General features: G+C 35.1%; 2 protein-coding genes across 2 annotated transcripts; both read right to left on the bottom strand.

Annotated features, from left to right (window-relative positions):
* Positions 1-10,167: 10,167 nt before the first annotated feature.
* LOC112593973 lies at positions 10,168-10,790 on the bottom strand. Its single transcript, XM_025338558.1, has 2 exons — positions 10,493-10,790; positions 10,168-10,355 (listed from the first exon to the last, which is right to left on the bottom strand). The coding sequence occupies exons 1-2, from the start codon at positions 10,788-10,790 to the stop codon at positions 10,168-10,170; spliced, it is 486 nt and encodes a 161-aa protein (XP_025194343.1).
* A 5,114-nt stretch (positions 10,791-15,904) lies between these two features.
* LOC112593976 (piggyBac transposable element-derived protein 4-like) lies at positions 15,905-17,446 on the bottom strand. The gene is made up of 3 exons (XM_025338562.1): positions 17,278-17,446; positions 16,995-17,078; positions 15,905-16,569 (listed from the first exon to the last, which is right to left on the bottom strand). Exons 1-3 carry the CDS (start codon positions 17,444-17,446, stop codon positions 15,905-15,907), a joined length of 918 nt encoding a protein of 305 aa, XP_025194347.1.
* Between the last annotated feature and the right edge of the window lie 693 nt (positions 17,447-18,139).

The following is an 18,139-nucleotide window of genomic DNA, read 5'->3' as shown; positions in this document are numbered from 1 at the left end:
CAAGCCACGTATTGCTCGATACCACGAAATAAAAGGATCTTATCGACCTGATCAGGTACTCGGGGACAGCGGATTCCGTAGGCCCTTCATCAATCAGAGTCCACGGCGCAGAGTTGAAGGCATTTACATCCAACGCGATGAGGGCGCACAGGTTCCTGGTCTGCATCGCCGTTGTCTGGCACCAGGAGCCGCGCCAAATGCTTCTTCTATCCGTCGGCAGTCGATCTTCGTTCGCCTGAAGCCGTATTGAGCGTCAAATCGCCACGTGCTTCACAGCTGAGATTCCAGCCTGAACCAAAGATCCTCAAACACTTTGCCAGTGACTTTGAGAGCAGACTGATTGACGGTAGTTGATGGGAGGTCCAGGTTCCTGGCCCTTTGCAGCAGGACGGCCTACGCCGTTTCACCTCTCGGAAAGTCCCTGTTGGGAGGCCATGCGTTGTAGTAGTCCACAAACGCTTCAGAAATTTACTGAAGGCCAAGCCGTGACGACTTCATTTGGCACAAGGTCGGGCCCGATGGAAGTTCCTAGCAACAGCGCGACCACTTTTCTGCAGTTATCTGGGGTACTAGGTGATGCAACGGATGCTTCGACCAGGAACGCCGGTTTCAGTAAAACAAGTATGATAGTTTCACCATGTTGTGGGGTGACGGAATAGCCCGCAGGTTACGTTAGTTGTCAGCCCCGATCCAAGAACGGGATGCGGCGACCCAGCCTCGTCACCAATTTGTAAGGGACCAGGGTCGTTAATGACGGACAGCAATATTCCAGCATTGCTGGGCCGTTGCCTGATCGCACGGCTTCAGTGCCACCGCTGTGCTGTAGGTCTCGTTTCGCTTCCCGTGTCGTCCCTCAGACCTCGCCCGGCAGCTGGTACTTCCTCGCAGCAATAGCAGTCTTCCGCAAGTTTGTAATCTCGCTGTTCCACCAATATACCGGCTCCTTCCCGTCCAAAACGGTCCCATGACATGGTTGCGTCGCAGATTGCCGTCAGAGGTGGTTGAGACGACGCGGGCAGTTGAGGACGCAGCTGCAGATAACTGGGGCAAAGGTTGAATAGATAACTAAAAATCATCTAGATAAGATAAGATAATTTTAATAAAATATTATCTAGATAAAATAAAGATAACATAAATGTAATTTATCTAGATAAAGATAAATACAACAATACATTTATCTAGATAAATACCAATTGTTTATTATTAAATACCACAACATTTTTAATAGTTAATAAACAAAAATTATAAATTACAACTTATAATATTCATAAACAAATATTTTATAACAAAACAATAACAATGTTTATTAACCTTTATTAGAACTACATGACATTAGAACTTGTTTGAATTAAGATTCTGGCATCTACAACACAAAAGATTTCAAATGTTTACTTTAAACGATTTCTTCTTTGCGCGGATTCGCGAACCACTAACTAAACAAACGCTCTACTGGTGGCAGAAGAGGGAAGTTGATTGATTTGAAAATATTTTTATGATTGAAATGAATTAAGAACATTAAAATCTTTATTTTGACGAATATTACACCTATAACTGGACATAATACAACTATGATTGCTTTGAATATCAATTTCTACATCTAAACAATTTGATAGACTTGAAAAACTCTTGGTCACTACTATCACTACGCAACATTTTCCCAAGTATTTAAAACAGCATCTTATCAGTATTAATTAAATAGCATCATCAAAAATATTGTTGATTAAATATGATTTGTATTCATCGGGTACCTGGATAGTTTGAACTTTTGGATGGCTTATTGAAGATAAAATGAAAGATTTACTTTGACTTTTTAAATCTAATAGTAATCGAATCTTTTTCCAACGCTTACAATATTAAAACATAAGTCTACAGGACCAAGTTATATCTGTATTAATAAAAGCCTAAAGCCAGTATATAAAAAAAACCTAAATGACAAGATGATTTTCACCTCTGCAATATCCAATGAATGTGTAGTGGACCATACACCTGTCGGGTCAGTTCTTCTAAGAACCCTATTCATTTTTCATTTTTATCTTTAACTGCAGTTAAAACCAAGACTAAATTTGCTTTATTTGTAACTACTTTATTTACAGCATCATATATGAATTCCATCTTCAAATTAGAAACTGGAAATTACAACTACATAAATAACTTATCTGAGACTACAGGTACTACGACTCAAGTAGATTCCAAATGATGATAACTTTAAATGTAATTTTGAAATTGAATATAGGTTAAGGTCAACTATTTTGGCAGTATCAACTGAGTTATTAGATTTAACGTGTTACAACATGAATGACTTGGTAGAGAAATTGTATTAGTAATTGTTTTCATGATTTAACAACAATGAAGACAACTACAACGTCCAATTCAAGATTAGAATCATTACATCATCATCACTACTTATGTTAACATCGCTATCTGAGTCATCACTACTCATTAAGCCTAAATAATTTGAATCAAATATGTATATCATCAGGCACATTAAACTGTTTCGAAAATGTACGAAATGCTTCTACAAATTTGAGGCTTGTCAGTAACTACATGGGAACCTTTCATTTCAATTTAAAGTCAAGATTATTTCATTGATTACTTTGGCAATATTTAAATAAGTATGATTTCTTTTATACGCCTGCAAGCTAATATATAAGAATACCTACTGTAGTTAAGTTCATCGATAAAATGACAAGTCATTCCTAAATAGCTCTTATTGTTGAACTCCAATGTCAGCAGTAACACAATAACTTTACTAACAACCATGCATATAACCATGCCTAGAGTACTGACCATTGCGCTTAGGACTTCGCCTCTTTTGTCGTTAGTAGGACAGCCCCAGTCGGAGTGTTTAGCATTAAAGTCGCCGGTGAGGATCACCTCGGTAGCCTCACTCCTGATGCTGACTTCCAGCCTGCTTATGAAATCTGTGAATTCTCCGATGGTGGTGTTTGGAGACCAATAGCATGAGTACAGCCTCAGACCTTGGGCAGACACCCACCTGAATCCGGTCCCGTTCGATCATAGCCAGCCGAACTAGTTCTAAGTCGAGGGGATGTACTCCGGCTAGGACCTGGAGCGCCATCGTCGACGTGGTCTTATACGCGCCCGTCATTGCCAGTAACGGGCGTCTTTGGGCGGTGTTAGCCCGTGTTCGATGCCGGTACTGTGCCATGCAGCGCTCGGCCCATACCGAGGCCGCATAACCCATACGCGGCAAGAACACCGATTTGTACAGGATCCTTGTCGTCCTTTCTTTAAGGCTCCAGCTTGCCTTAGCCACCGATATTAGTCGACTGAATAGCGCTACCGAGGACGCAGCCTTTTCCGCCAGATGGGAGCTAAACTTCCTTTGCGGGTCAAACGTGACCCCGAGGTATTTCGCCTCCGGAGTCATTTTTACCTTAGTCCCACCAAGTCGCAAGTCAAGGGGCTTACTTAGTTGGCCCTTGATCCACAAGGTCTGCGACTTGGCCGCCGAGAAGGTGAGTTTCCTGTCAAAGGCCCATCTCGACGCTATTTCTAGCAGCGCGTTCGCGCGTTCCGTGAGCTCCGGACGGTGTTTCCCGGAGATGAGTAGCGCGAAATCGTCCGCGTATGCGACTATCTTCTTCCCGGGGGGAAGATCGCCGGACAAGAGCTAGGGTACCTCCAGAGGTCGGGACCGAACTCCGAGCCCTGCGGGCAACCCTTTGTTAGGGTCGTCGAGAGTGTCATGTCTCCAATCGCCAAGTGGGCCTTTCGGCCGTCTAGGTAGCTCTTTGTCAGGGCGATCAACCCAGAGCCGCATTTAACCTTTTCAAGATCTTTCATTAGTTGCGCCCACCAGAGGCAGTCAAAGGCCCCCGATATATCCAGGAATACGCCTACGACGTATTTCTCCCGCCTTTCATCTGACCAGCCGAAGGCATGTGTCATTGCATCAACGGTCGATAGATTCTTGGTGAAACCAAATTGTCTGGCCGACATATGGATGTCCGTATCTTTACGGATTCTCACCACGATAAGGTGTTCCAGTGCCTTAGCTAGAACTGGGAGTAAGCTAATGGGTCGATATGACCTATCCTCCGTCGGGTCCTTATCGGGCGATTTCCTAATGACGACCAGCGCAGCACGTTGGTACAGTGGCGTTGGGGTCGAAGAAGGCGGCGACCGCTCTGGCGTGGCTAATGCCCAACGTTGTAGGCCCGGGCCAGGCGGAGAGGAGTCTCTTGATTAGTGTTACTAACAGCCGGCTGCTGTACGGTGCGACGATCTGGTTAGAGAAAGTCCAGACTACTCAAAAAAGCAAAAACCTCCTCCTCCAAGTCTAGAGGTGTGTAGCCCTCAGAATTGCGAAGTGCTACCGCACGGTGTCGGACATGGCCGCACTGGTGCTAGCCAGGATGCCAGAAGGAAGGAAGCCCTCGTCGCGAGGAGGGCCGGTGCCAAGCCAACCAGGTACGAAATGATTGACGATATCGTCAAACAATGGCAGCTCCTGTGGGAGACGACGACCAAAGCTAACGCCGACTAATTCCTGACCTAGTCAGATGGTGGTATCGGGGTCCTAGGTCGGTCAGCTTTCACATGGCACAGGCCCTCACTGGCCACGGGTGTTTCCAGAAGTACCTGTGGTCAAGGGGCAGAGCGCAAAGTTCGGCCTGTGTTCATTGCCCAGCTGACTCCGATGACGCCGAACACACAATGTTCGTCTACATGCACTGGAGCTTGGAGCGTCGCGAGCTGGCACTTTCGCTGGTCAGGCATCCGCGACCTGAGGACGTGGCGAACCTGCTTTGCGGTCCGGATCCCGGAGAGCTGCCACCGGATAGGGCATTGAGGAACCGAGTCACAGCAGCTGCCGACCGACAGAGGGTTCTGCTAATCCGGATGGTGGAGGACATCATGGGAAACAAGGAAGAGCTAGAGATGGAGAGACAACGTCATGTTGCAGCCCCCCTTCCAGACTAAGCGACGAAGAAATTAATTTATTATTTAGTTAAGATATTGTTTATTGTGGGCCGAAGGCCAACTCAGAGCGGTTAGAAGCCCCCAAATTAGTTGTTATCACCATGTTATTATTATTATTACTTTTATGATATGTAATGTTGTTTTTCGTTCAATAAACGATTCTGGCGGGGAGGAAGTAATGGGTAAACCTTATTCCCTCACTATTCAGCGGTTCAAAAAAAAAAAAAATTGTGAAAAGGATATAGATATAAATATTGAAGAAACTATAAACAGATTTGGTTGTTCTTCAAATTTACTAAAATCACACCTTATGTTTAAATAAGTAGTAATTTCATAATTAAGTTGAGTTATTTACTTTACTTTATTATTCCAAATGCCATTAATATAGATAAAAAAAAATTGTCTTCAAATTTTCAAAAACTAGGTACAGTGCATATAAAATGTATTAGTTGAATTGTTGTTATAGAAAAAATTACATTTAGATAATATATTGATTTGTCATGCGGATACAATAAGTATAATTTGTTTAGGGGTCTAGAGAGCTTCCATGATTTACTGTATATACCAATATTAAATAACCATTACTTTACCACTAACAACTTATCATTTCACTATTTGGAGAGCAGTGAAAACATTTTAGGGTGGGTGTATAAAAATTATTAAATGCGAGTCAAGAAAAAAAAGTTCAAGCCGCTACTGCTTTAAGCAATATATCATTCAATGATAGGCCAGACTTGGATACTGCAGACCCATCAAATACATTCCTGAGCTTTGTAGTTAGACTCACTGCCTCGAGTACAGCGTTATGGAGCAGATAATAGACATGACCAGAATACTCTAAGTCTGCTACCTCTATGTGGTCCATACTGAGATACTTGGCCATGAATGTTTTGTATCTTTGCGCCAGACCAGGCTCCTTGTCGAAACGTTTTTCTAAGTTAAATAATCGTCTTTGAGCCATTTGACAAGAATCTCCCAAGACGTGTGGGTCTTGTGCAAATGGTAGTTTCACTAAAAAGCGACCATTGGTATCACGTGACACTGTTGATGCGAAAGGTCTTTCAGCTTGTTCTTCAACTGCTAGTTATGAACAGGTTGCTGTGAACAAGGATAATGACGAAGTTCTAGTTAAGGATAATGATTGATGCTCAGGTTGACAAGTTGGTAATTTTCCAACGACTATCCATCCAAATTCTGTGCTATGTAATGATGATGAAACAGTAAGTGGCCATTTTCCACTGCCTAAGATATCGAAAAACATTTTTGTTCCAACCATAATATCGATAGATCCAGGAACATTAAACTGCGGATCAGCCAGCTGGTTTCTTATGTGCTCAGGAATGTTTAAATCATCAATGTTGATTGTCTGAGCGGGTAAGGAATTGATTATGCTTGGTAGTGAATGAAGTAGAATGCTGCGTTTATGACTTCCGAAACGAGATGATATATGGGTAAAAGGTAGACATTTGGATTTAGAAGCCATATCACCAACACCCACAATGTTTACATGTTGAACGGGTAGAAGAAAATCCCAACCTTGTAACACATGCCAATGTAACCAGATTCAGTTGAGAGCCAGAGTCCAGAACCGCTCTGCAAAGCTGTGGACAACCATTTATGTCATGGACATAGACACTGGCAGTGGTTAACATCACATGCATTGACGATGTAGACTTGGTCAACTCAGCACACAGCACTGCATTTGTCTCACTATTAGCTGATTGATTAGGTTGGTTAGAAGAGGTTACAGCAACACCTTGTTCTTCATGTAGTTTTGAGTTGTGTCGCTTGTTGTATTTTGGGCATGCAGAAAATTTACAATCTTTGACTTGGTGTCCATAATTTAGACAATTATAGCATAATTTCAAACGAAATAGAACCTCCTATCGCTCTGACACTGTCATATTGATAAATTCACTACAATTAAATACTTTATGAGCTGCAGCACATACAGGACAATTTTTTACCGGACAAATATAAGATACCTACAATAATGTTTTTGTTTTATTTAATAAACGGATAAAAAATGTACATTTTTTTATACGTATTTACACTATAGGATATTAGAATTATTATACGACTATGTGTATAGTGTATCCATTTCACATTCATGTATCATAAAGATACGTATTGTACAAAAAATATATTATTATTATGTATAATATTAATTACAGTTTAAATATGTGCCCTTGTATTATACACATCGTATACAGTGGCGTAGTGAGGAACTTGATGGTCCTAGGGCCATAAGAGACAGAGGCCCCCTTTAACACAGAAATTTAATAATAATACAAATATAAATTATTCAATAATGATTCATGAGTTAATAATAATTATAAAATATAGTTTTTATTTTATTATTTATTACATATTTTATTAATGAAAACATATAATATGTTTTAGTATTATACTTAAAAATTAACTTTTCGAGCCTTCATTTGAGCAAACTTGTCAATTACATCTTCTAAATTCAATTGCCGTGCCCGCCTATTCTCAATGGAAATATTTGCCAAACCACTCAGTCGTTCCTCTGCTATCGTACCCCGTAAATAATTTTTTATTATTTTTAGTTTTAAGAACGATCGCTCTGCTGCTGCAACTGTAATGGGTAACGTCAAATACAAAATAAAAGCAGTGCATACATCAGGGTATGTTGTTGTAAGAGGAGAATGTTCAATTAATAACATTTCTGCAATTTCTTTTGTTGTTTTTGAATTTTTCAATATTATATCCTTAAAACATGATCGAAAAGATAGAATCTGATGATTCATGTTTAACCCTGGATATAAATTTATCAACTTTTTTAAACTTTTCCCGTATATTTTCGGCTACTCTATGGATACCATGTGCGAGACATGTTAAATGTATCATTTTAGAGTACAGTGATTGAATTGTTTGCCCAGCTTTCACCATGTATGGTGCGGCATCGGTCACAAACAGTAGGACGTCATCATGACGAATTCCGTTTGGCCAGAGGACGAACATTGAATGATCAAAAAGTTTTACTATAGTCGAATTATTCGCTTTTTCCAGAACTTCGGTTGTTAGCAAATAAGTTTTTCCCGGTGCGTCAGTATTTAAATTTCCTATAATAACGTTAGCTACATATCTTCCTTCAGAATCTGTAGTTTCGTCAATCGACACCCATATTTTATTTCCTTTAATTTGTTCTCTTATATTTGTCATAGTTTTTTCGTATATGTCGTTGACATAAGTTTTGCGTAGTGTCGAGTCACTAGGAATTTCTCTTGACGTATACTTTTCTAAAAATGATTTTAATTGAGGATTACTTATTTTGTAAAGTGGTATGTTTGCCGACAATAATGCTTTACACAAATCGTGTGAAAAAAGACACTTTTTCGGAGTATTAGTTACTAACTATTGGATTTCAGAATTTTTGTTTTTTTCATTTTTTCTAATAACCGCTCGTTTATGTTTCTCAGTGTTAACGTGTTGAGTCACTACAAATTTTCGATCACTGTTGACCTTCACTTCACATAACTTACAGAATAAAATATTTCCGTCGGTTTTGAATATATCCGTTCCATATTCCAAAACAAAACTATTCAAACGATTTGTCGCAGATTGTTTGGTTTTCGGCATAATGAAATAAAAATAATATAAGTAGGTAATTAAAACAAGAACGACGCGTACAACTACAACAGATAAGACGGACGTATAAGCTGGAACTGACAAAAATATCTAAACGGTTTAGCAGTAGGTCTATTAATGCCATTAACAATAATCATTGAGTTATTTTCCTAGAAAAGTATTTATAGAAAATCGTCGTATTTCGATAGCTGTTGTTTCTATTTTTAAATTTGTATAATATTCTATTTTAGATAAAGCTAGCTGTAGTTGTAATTTATAAATATAATATATACACTATATTTTTTGTATATTAATATTATATTATATTAACCAATAGGGGAAAAACATTATTTTTAATATCAAATAGAAATTTTAAAAATACGATACAAGAATATCTAGTAAGGTCTCTCAATATGAATGTATTTATTTTTTTTATTTACAAATTTTCATATGGAATCTCCATAAATTATAAAATATGCTCTAAAAAATTGTAAAATTAAGAAATATGCTCTAAAATCTAAAAATCACAAAATATGCAAAAATATACACTAAAAAATTTTGATATAATTTTCATAGTGTCTTGGAATGATTTTCTAGCTCACTTAGCAATAAATCTAATGGTTCAAAAAAATCATGCAAATGCAACAACTTCCGAGCCCTACTGATGAACAAAGTCTGGAGAAATATCGTGGTTATACTTTTTTTGTAGTATTTCTGCTTCCTTGTGTAGTTCCTCGTCGTTTAGTTCTGATAATGAAATAGGTTGTAAGCATTTAAAAAAGTGAGAAACGTAATTAAAACTTTGAAATCTACGTTCCATTTCGTTGATACTACGATCAAGTGTTATATTAAAAATTTCAACTTCAAATTTTTTTCCAGGTGATTTTAATCTTTAGCTTCACAAAGCTCATCAAAAAACATTTTTTTTTTTTTGCTATACCTTTGGTTTTTAAATGTTGGTGTTATGCCCCATGTTTTCGAAAGATTTGTAGCTTCTGTGAAAAATTCCAAAAAATTTCCTCTTATAATTTTCTAATTACTTGTTAATATTTGTAGTAGTCCTATAGCTTTGTGAAGATCAATATCTCTCTGTTGTAACAATTGTAAGACACCATCTACTTTTCTTAGTATATCACTTACAAATACCAACGTTAATACAAAGCTGAAACTTTCAAGACTTTTTACAAGTTATTTAGCTTCTGAAATTTCATTTTTATTTTTAGACAATAATATTATTTTTGTTAAAGCTTATAGAAAATTAAATCGAATAGGAGAAATAGCTTGATGGCGTGATGACCACCTGGTAGAGCAAACTTTTTTAAGTGTTACTCCACCAACTGGTAAAATGTCAGTTTAAATTTTCCAGCGTTTTCCACTTAACGAAAAATAAACATATAGTTTTTGTATAATGGAAAAAAAATTTTGAATTTCAATTGAGGCAGTCATAGTATCATTTAAAACCAAGTTCAAAATATGGGCGTTACAGTGAATATACTCTGCAAGAGAACAATGAGCTTTTATTTTTGTTTGGACACCGTTATAAATTCCCGCCATAACAGCAGCTCTGTCATAACTTTGTCCGCGTAATTTACTAATATCTAATCCATCATTTTTTATATTTGCTACAATCTAATCGGCAAATCCGGATGCTGAATGATCATTTAATAAACAGAATCCGAGAAATGATTCTTCTATCCTAAGTTTGATCGGTTTATTGTCTTCGTTTTTTTCAATGACTACATAACGAATTATTTGACTAATTTGATCCTGTTTTCTAATGTCTTGTGTGGTATCAGTTATGTACGAAAAAAACGGAACTTTTTGTACATCAGATATTATAGAATTTTTTACACATTTAGCAATCATATCAATTATTTCATTTTGTATAGTGGCACTTAAATAATTGACTTTCTTAGGTCCTCGTTGTAAAAGTTCCGATAATATAGGGTCATACATCGCAAGAAGTTACCACGGTTTTCACTGTCTATTTTTTCATTGTGGCCTCGAAATGATAGATTTTGAAATCCTAGCGTCATAGTAACATTTATAATACGTTTTATGACTTGCCTCCAAAATCCAACTTCTACGCTAATTTGAGATTTTATTTCTTCAGATAAAGTATTATTTTTTTCCCATCGGTCTACTGTAAGACAAGCGTTTATATGGTTTTCGTGCAATTTAATTTTCTCCGAAATATGTTTCCAATCATTCATACCATTAGCCCATGAACTCGATGTACAAATAACCAACATGGTTGACAATAAACTAAATTAAGTGATTTTGAGTAACAAATCCATTTACAATGAAACGTTACACCCCCTTGACTTTTTTCATTATAATGTACTGTAGAAAATGAACAATATTTGTTACCAATCATTTTTTTTGGAAATGGACCATCTGGTTGACACGGCCCCTTAGAAATAATAAAAATTTTATCCGATGTATTCAATGTATTTGTAAAAAAAGCTTTGTCGTTTGGAAAATCTCCTATGGTCGCTTCTGATAAATCTGGGTTTATTGAACATTCAGTTTCATCATTCAGACAATCTACAGTAGTTGTTTTTTTTCGAAATTTGCATTAATATTAGAAATTTGAGTAGTCGAAATCGTAGATGGAATTAATGATTGTGCCTATCAGTGAAAAAAAAAATTGATTAATAATAATATATTTTAAAATAAATGTGCATGGACATTTAAGATCCAACGTATTAATATATATTTAAAAAAAAAAACATCATTGTAATAATGTAATATATTAATATTAAATATACACAAATTCGGTCACAATAATTTAATAATTATAACTATATATTTTGTTTGTTACATTCGATACTAGTGGTGCTATAAGAATAACAGTTTTATAAATAATTAAAAATATAATAGAATAATAAATACATTATTTTAAAACTAAATTTATTTTCTTTCTTAATTAGTTTAGGACATTACATACTATTAAAATAGTTCATAACAAACCACATATTTTTGTTTGTCAAATTCCCTTCAAAATTTATCAAAATAAAAGATTGAATTTTTTATTAAACTATTATAGAATGGCAACAATAAACTACTTACAATATCAGTTGTTTACTTATACATGAATTATTTCCAAGATCATCTCTATTCAAAAAATCATTTATTCGCGGGAGTAGTTTTTCTTTTTCAATGCGCTGTTTTTTTTAATTTTCTTTTTAAACTTCCACTCAAATATACACGTTTAGACATTATTAATAAACAAAATTGTAAAAATAATTGAAAATATATATTTAAATAATTAGTATCAAGTAAATATAAAATGTAAATATAAATAATAACTTAATATAATTAGTATGTAGTAGACAACCCAACAGGCGACAACGAACGTGACGTACAAAATACAAATCATAATAGATTAAACAAACTGCGAACCCTACATGATGGTGGCTGCTTTAGAAACAATATTCTTAGAATAGCTTATCTATATAACTAACCGTCCGTTTATTATTAGTGACGTTTATTATTAGATAGTAATATACTAATATTAATATACAAGATGTCAAGATAATGAACGTTAAATCCGCGTACATATTTTTTCGTTTCGTATTTTAGATCAAATTTTTTTCTACGTAAATATAGTTTTTAAAAAAAATATTCAGTATTTTTTTTATGTAATATTGACTATTGTAATAATAAAGGTCCTGTGGCCCCCGACTTCGACACACCTAAGGGGCACTGGGGCCTAGGCCCCGACGGCCCCGGCCTAAATACGCCCCTGATCGTATTGTTGCGTCCCTTATGTCAACGTCAATTCATATATCAACGTAGAAATAGAAATACTAATGTTTGCAAGTTAAAAGGTTTAGTCTTTATTTAATACAATTAACTCGTACAAGAATACAATTTTATAAGCACAAGATGGTGTGAGTGGTGTTACGACCTGCCTCTGAAATACTGATAGACGAGACCGTGAGTGGTGTTACGACTTGCCTCTGAGCGTCTCGAATATCCCTTACCGTCTGCTGAGCTCTTGCCCCGGCCTCCCTTATATATGGTTAACCGTCAAGAGTGGTGACTGGGGAGGTGGCGACCTCCGATGACCTAAAGGAGCTCTCTAAATTAAATGTATTATTCAGTTGGGTGCCTTTCCTGCGATTTCATCGGTTCTAAGAATTACAAGACGTGTGATCAAGTCTTAATTGTCATATTAAATAGTACAATGTTAACACTATCGTTTACTCATCATTTCTGAGAAGTCCAGGACGTGTGATCCAGTCTTAATTATTATATTAAATATCACGATGTGCAGGTGTTCGCCCTATCCGTTGGTGCTACACTGTTTGAATATATTATTCCATCGGTATACACATCACCTCTCCGTATAATATACAGAGTGATTTTTTTATCGTGAACCAGTTAATATCTCGGGAAGTATTAGGAATTTTAAAATAATTTTTTTTTTTTAACTTTCTAGGTTTTACTTTTTTACACTGTTTTACAATTTTGATAATTTTAACTTCCTCCCTTATTTGATAAAACACTATCAACTTTTGATTTTCAAATGACAATACCTATTTTCGTTAACAAAAATCTATAGACATACTGAAAAAAATAAGTTTGACGTTTATAGAATTTAATTTGAGTAATCCGTTTGCGACTTATTAATGTTTCAATATTCGTTTAATTTACTGCTACTGGGCAATCTTACAAACCCAACAGTAAAAACCAGAAGTCAAAACGAAATTTTATTTCAATTTAACACTAGCCATTAGGGTCATAATTGATAATAAAAAGATAGATAAACAATACTATTAGATAAAAAAAAAGTATCCTATCTTCACTCCCACCAGAACACCGAGTGTCAGTGAAATGAACGACTAGCCTGCAGAGCAGCTTATCAGCTATATGTAAAGTATAAAAATAACATTTTACAAATTTTACAATTTACCATCATGGTTACACAATATAACACTGGTTACTGTTTCCTGGTATACGATCTTATCACGTATTAGTAGATAAACGATAATAAATGTCGGTAGAATTCAAATAAGCACCTTTGCAATCCAAACTAGAAGACATTCATAATCATCAAATTTTAAATGCTGAACAGTATTTCGTTTAAATGGATGATATATTTTTTTTTTCGCAATTTTCTGGACTGAACTATATGAAATTCCTACTTCTTCTAAACAAATAATCATAAAACATGATAATTAATAAATAACGGTAATTTTATGCTCGATTCACAAAAAAAATGAGACATGGTTTGCCAGAATTACATCAATGTGTTTGTGAAATAAACACAAACCACATCTAATAAAATAATATAAAACATGACTGAACTGAATCAAATTATACTCAAGGGAAATAGGAGATTATCAGTCAAGATTATATGGGCCCAAAAAATGAACTGGAGCATACGTATGATTACAATATGGAAACCAGGCAATAATTGTTTGAGGATTTACTGTGTCAGGGAATACCTTAAGCTCAAATATATACAATATATGTATTTAATTACTCAATACTATTCTTAAAGATGTATTAGGATTTTTTTCTAATTTTTGTAACACAATTTGAGAATATTCTTTAGTAGTTTTGGTACATTTCCTATTTTTACTCTTATTGAAACTTCCTGTAGATTTTAAGTTTTTTTCCAATCTTAAAAAAATGCTTGAATTGGGAACTTTCCTTTCAAGCCCAAATCATTGGCTGTACAATAGAGCGGCTTTCCTTTTATTTTTTCTACTTTCTATAAAGCATGACCACATATCCATTTTTTCAGTAATAGAGTAGAACATTGTAGTTGATTTAACGTTGAAAAAATTTTTGTGGTTTACAATAAAATAAAATATTTATTTAATATTGAGGAATCCAGAGGATTAATTCAACTGAGAACAGATAAAATGTGAAAAACCAACAATACTGTACATTTAGGAAATAGATAGGTACTTTTATCTTTTATACCTATGTGAAACATGTCATATTCATCATTCAATCAATTATGTTTTACAGTGATATGTAGGTATATAAGTATGTTATTTTGATTACACAAATAAAGTGACACAACATATAACCTATATCAGACTGATATTACAATGTATTGTGCATCGAGGAGGTGAGTCTTGTATTGTTAATCTGATGTGGGGCTATAGGCTCAGAGCCCGTTGTTCATAGTGCCTACCCGACCTTCTATTTATAAATATTAGGTATTCTGGGATATATTTTTTGTATAATGTATAATTTGCATTTTATATCAAAACTATCTTGTGTGTGGATAGACCAGGCATGCCAAACCTTTTTCAACTGGTGGGCCACATTTAAAATGTATATTTGTACTGCGGGCCGTATATGCTTCATGGGTTTTTTTTTTGTTAATTTCGATAAATATAAACTAGTCATAGTTATATCTATTGTACATTTTATCGGATATAATAATATCTTTGTTCACTTATCGAATTTATGACTCAAATCATATGTGTTTAAAGTTCTCAATATTTCCACGCTATAGTTGTTAGTTTGTTTTCGTCATTAAAAATTATTTTATATTCTTAAAACTTAATAACACGTTGACTGCCACATGACCGCCGGCGGTCATCGGGCGGCGGGTGATAACACTAAAAATGTGGTCGCCGGCTGCCACGCTACCATATTACCTATACGCCATGTGACCGCAGGCTGTCATTTTCTTATATATTTTCAATTGGACTTTGTTGTGCTGGCGCTGAAGTTATGACACGTGTGATATTACCAATGAATAGAGAAGAAAATTTTACATCGAAAGGTATATTTTTTACCTCGATTGGATATTTTTAAGGTGTAGAAATAAATGATTAAACAACAGAATTCTATTACTTAAAATTTTTTTTTTATTATTTATTATAGATACTTAAACAATTCATATACGTCAAAATTAAAAGATGAAATAAAAAAAAAATAGTAAACAAAATAAAATACATGTTTTTTGAATAATAGATTGATTTATATTAATTTTTAAATATTAATTAGCATGGTGTATATTAAAACAATTTATACAGGTATAAATATTACAAGTTGTACAAAATGTTGAAACTTTTCTTACTTCTCTAGCTTTTGCGGTCTTCTCAACGTCTTTTGTACTTTGATAGCAATGAACGCATCTTTTTCGAAGTTTTCGATTTCTGTTGCACTTTTCCGTAGTTTCTTCAAAATAATGTTTTTTATTTCTTTTTGATCGTTTGTTTCCAGATGTTGATGGTTCATTCATAATAGGTTCATTCTGTTTTTCTAGTTCTAACATTTGATCAACCAATACTTCTCGAAATTGGGTAATTTTTATTTTGTTTTCGTGTATTTTATTATATACAATTAAAGCATTTACAACAGACGTTCCTAATAATATTTCTGTAGCGACTTAGTGGTACCATCGGATTGATTTTCTGACTGCCGTACTGTAACTTGAAAGTTGATCTGATAAATCAATCCCTGCTTTGCCTTTGTTATAACTAATTATAATTTCGGGTTTCACAACATTTTCGTTAATTCTATTTTTTTTACCCATATCTATCATATCAATGCCGTGTCGAGTCGACAACATAGTAACGTCTTGTTTATCTTTCCATTTACCAATAACAATTCCGTCTGCATTTTCTTTACCAACAATTTCTCCTCGTTTTAACTTAGCATCAGTTACTCCTGGTACCCGAACTCTATTAGAGCGTAGTGTTCCTGTTAAATGTGTTTTATTTTTCAAAAGTTCATACGCAAGGGGTAATGAAGTGTAAAAATTGTCTGTGGTTATTTTCCGATTAGCATTTAAATACATCTGACATAAATTCAACACAACTTTGCACGCAAGCCCTTTCCCTTCAACTTGGCTTTTACCTGCATAGATTTGCACATTATATGTGTACCCGTCTGTTCCACATAACTTAAACAATTTCACGCCATATTTGTGTGACTTTCCAGGTATGTACTGCCTGAAACCCAATCTTCCACAAAAAGGGACCATAGTTTCATCAATAGCTAAATGTTCATCTGGTTCCATTACGTTTTGAAAATTGTGAATCATTTTTTCAACTAAATTGCGTACTTTATAAATTTTATCACCATCAAATTTTTCATTATCAGAAAAATGTAAAAACCGAAGAATTAATTCAAAACGATTTCGAGGCATGATTTTATGTGCCACATAATTTTTATACCTAGTACTATTACACCAATAGTCTCTTATAGCTGTACAAGCCCCAACCACATAATTAACCCAAAAAATTTTTGTATTTCATTTTCGTTTGTAGGTACTCATTTAGCGAATCGGCTGGATTTGGTCAATCTAGTTTTTGATAGAAATTGTTCAGCATTTCTATTAGTTTCGACCACAATTAAATCAATTATTTCATCCGTAAAGAAAAATTTAAAAATGTCCAAAGCAGAAGAATCCACGGGTATATCAATTTTTAAACCGGAATATGTGTTATTGAATAAAAATTTATTTCGATTTTTGCCTGTCACATCATTCCAAATTGCGATACCTGTAGTATTCGAAGAACTTATAGGTGAACTATCTAATGTTTCATTGTTAATAGATTCTATAGAAAAATTTAAAAAAAGTAAATTAGTTGTAAATATAAATTATACGAGCCTAAATACGTAAAAAATACTTTTAATAATTTATATCTATTATTTTTTATTATAAAATACAATTGTATTAAATATAACATTATTTTTCAACTCCCCCTTTCTCTCGTATAAGCAGATTTCAAATAAAAAAACAATACTTTTTCTTACCTTCAACATCACTTTCAACATCAGACTCGGAAGAATTTGGATTGTACGTAGCGTCTTCATCAGTGTCATCAAAATTACTAAATTCACTGGAGTTACTAGAATTATCGATTTCAAGTATTTGATTTATAAGATCGTCATTTAATCTAGCCCTTTTAGAACGAGAATTCATATTAAATATCTTAAGACAATTATGTTTTACTCACAAAAAAAAATCAACTTATACTTAAAACGTAGTGTGACCGCCGGTAACCACTTGGCGTATAAATAATACGAGTATTAACAGGACGCCGTGTGACCGCCGGCTCCCATTTCAACTAATGATATTATCGTATAGGTGAGGCAAAAATAAGAATACTGATATCGGTTTCGTGAATTTCCAAACATTAGTTTAAGAAATATCGGAAGTGACATTTTATTAATAACTCTCTAAAAAGGCTGTGGCAAACAGCGGAAGATGATCAAATGCCCGCCGGCGGGCACGTGGCGGTCAACGTAATAAAATACATTTTTTTTGTAAATAATAATTTTTTTTTTTTACACCTATAAAAATTTCTAATTTTAATAAAATGATTACGGACCAGTTGGAACACTTTCGCGGGCCGCGGATTGGGCATACTGACGCGGTCCCGCGTAATATTCCGTTTGAATTCAAACGGCCTTCACCTCACGCGAAAACCGTGGGAATGACTTCATTCCAATCTTGCCAGCGACGCCGACGCCGATCAACGGCGTCGGAACGCTTTGACCATGCTGCGAACCGAGCCCAGACGACCAGGTGAGTTTTCTAACGCCTACGCAGTATAACAAACCATGTTTTACCATCAACTCGTGCATTGCGTACGTAACCGAACGGCATGTTTCG

This window comes from Melanaphis sacchari, unplaced genomic scaffold, assembly GCF_002803265.2.
Source record: "Melanaphis sacchari strain LSU unplaced genomic scaffold, SCAv2.0 Contig219_pilon_pilon, whole genome shotgun sequence".
Classification (NCBI taxonomy): domain Eukaryota; kingdom Metazoa; phylum Arthropoda; class Insecta; order Hemiptera; family Aphididae; genus Melanaphis; species Melanaphis sacchari.
This window is presented reverse-complemented; position numbering and strand designations above follow the sequence as displayed.

What these genes read in the sequence shown, in the direction of transcription:
- LOC112593973 (XM_025338558.1), bottom strand. Translation starts at nt 10,790, where the DNA reads ATGTTGGTTATTTGTACATCGAGTTCATGGGCTAATGGTATGAATGAT. An exon ending in CCGTGGTAACTTCTTGCGAT is followed by an intron (nt 10,356 to 10,492) that starts GTATGACCCTAT and finishes ATGTACAAAAAG; the next exon opens with TTCCGTTTTTTTCGTACATA.
- LOC112593976 (XM_025338562.1), bottom strand. Translation starts at nt 17,446, where the DNA reads ATGAATTCTCGTTCTAAAAGGGCTAGATTAAATGACGATCTTATAAAT. An exon ending in TGTTGAAAGTGATGTTGAAG is followed by an intron (nt 17,079 to 17,277) that starts GTAAGAAAAAGT and finishes ATTTTTCTATAG; the next exon opens with AATCTATTAACAATGAAACA. An exon ending in AATTTGGAATGATGTGACAG is followed by an intron (nt 16,570 to 16,994) that starts GCAAAAATCGAA and finishes TACGCAATTTAG; the next exon opens with TTGAAAAAATGATTCACAAT.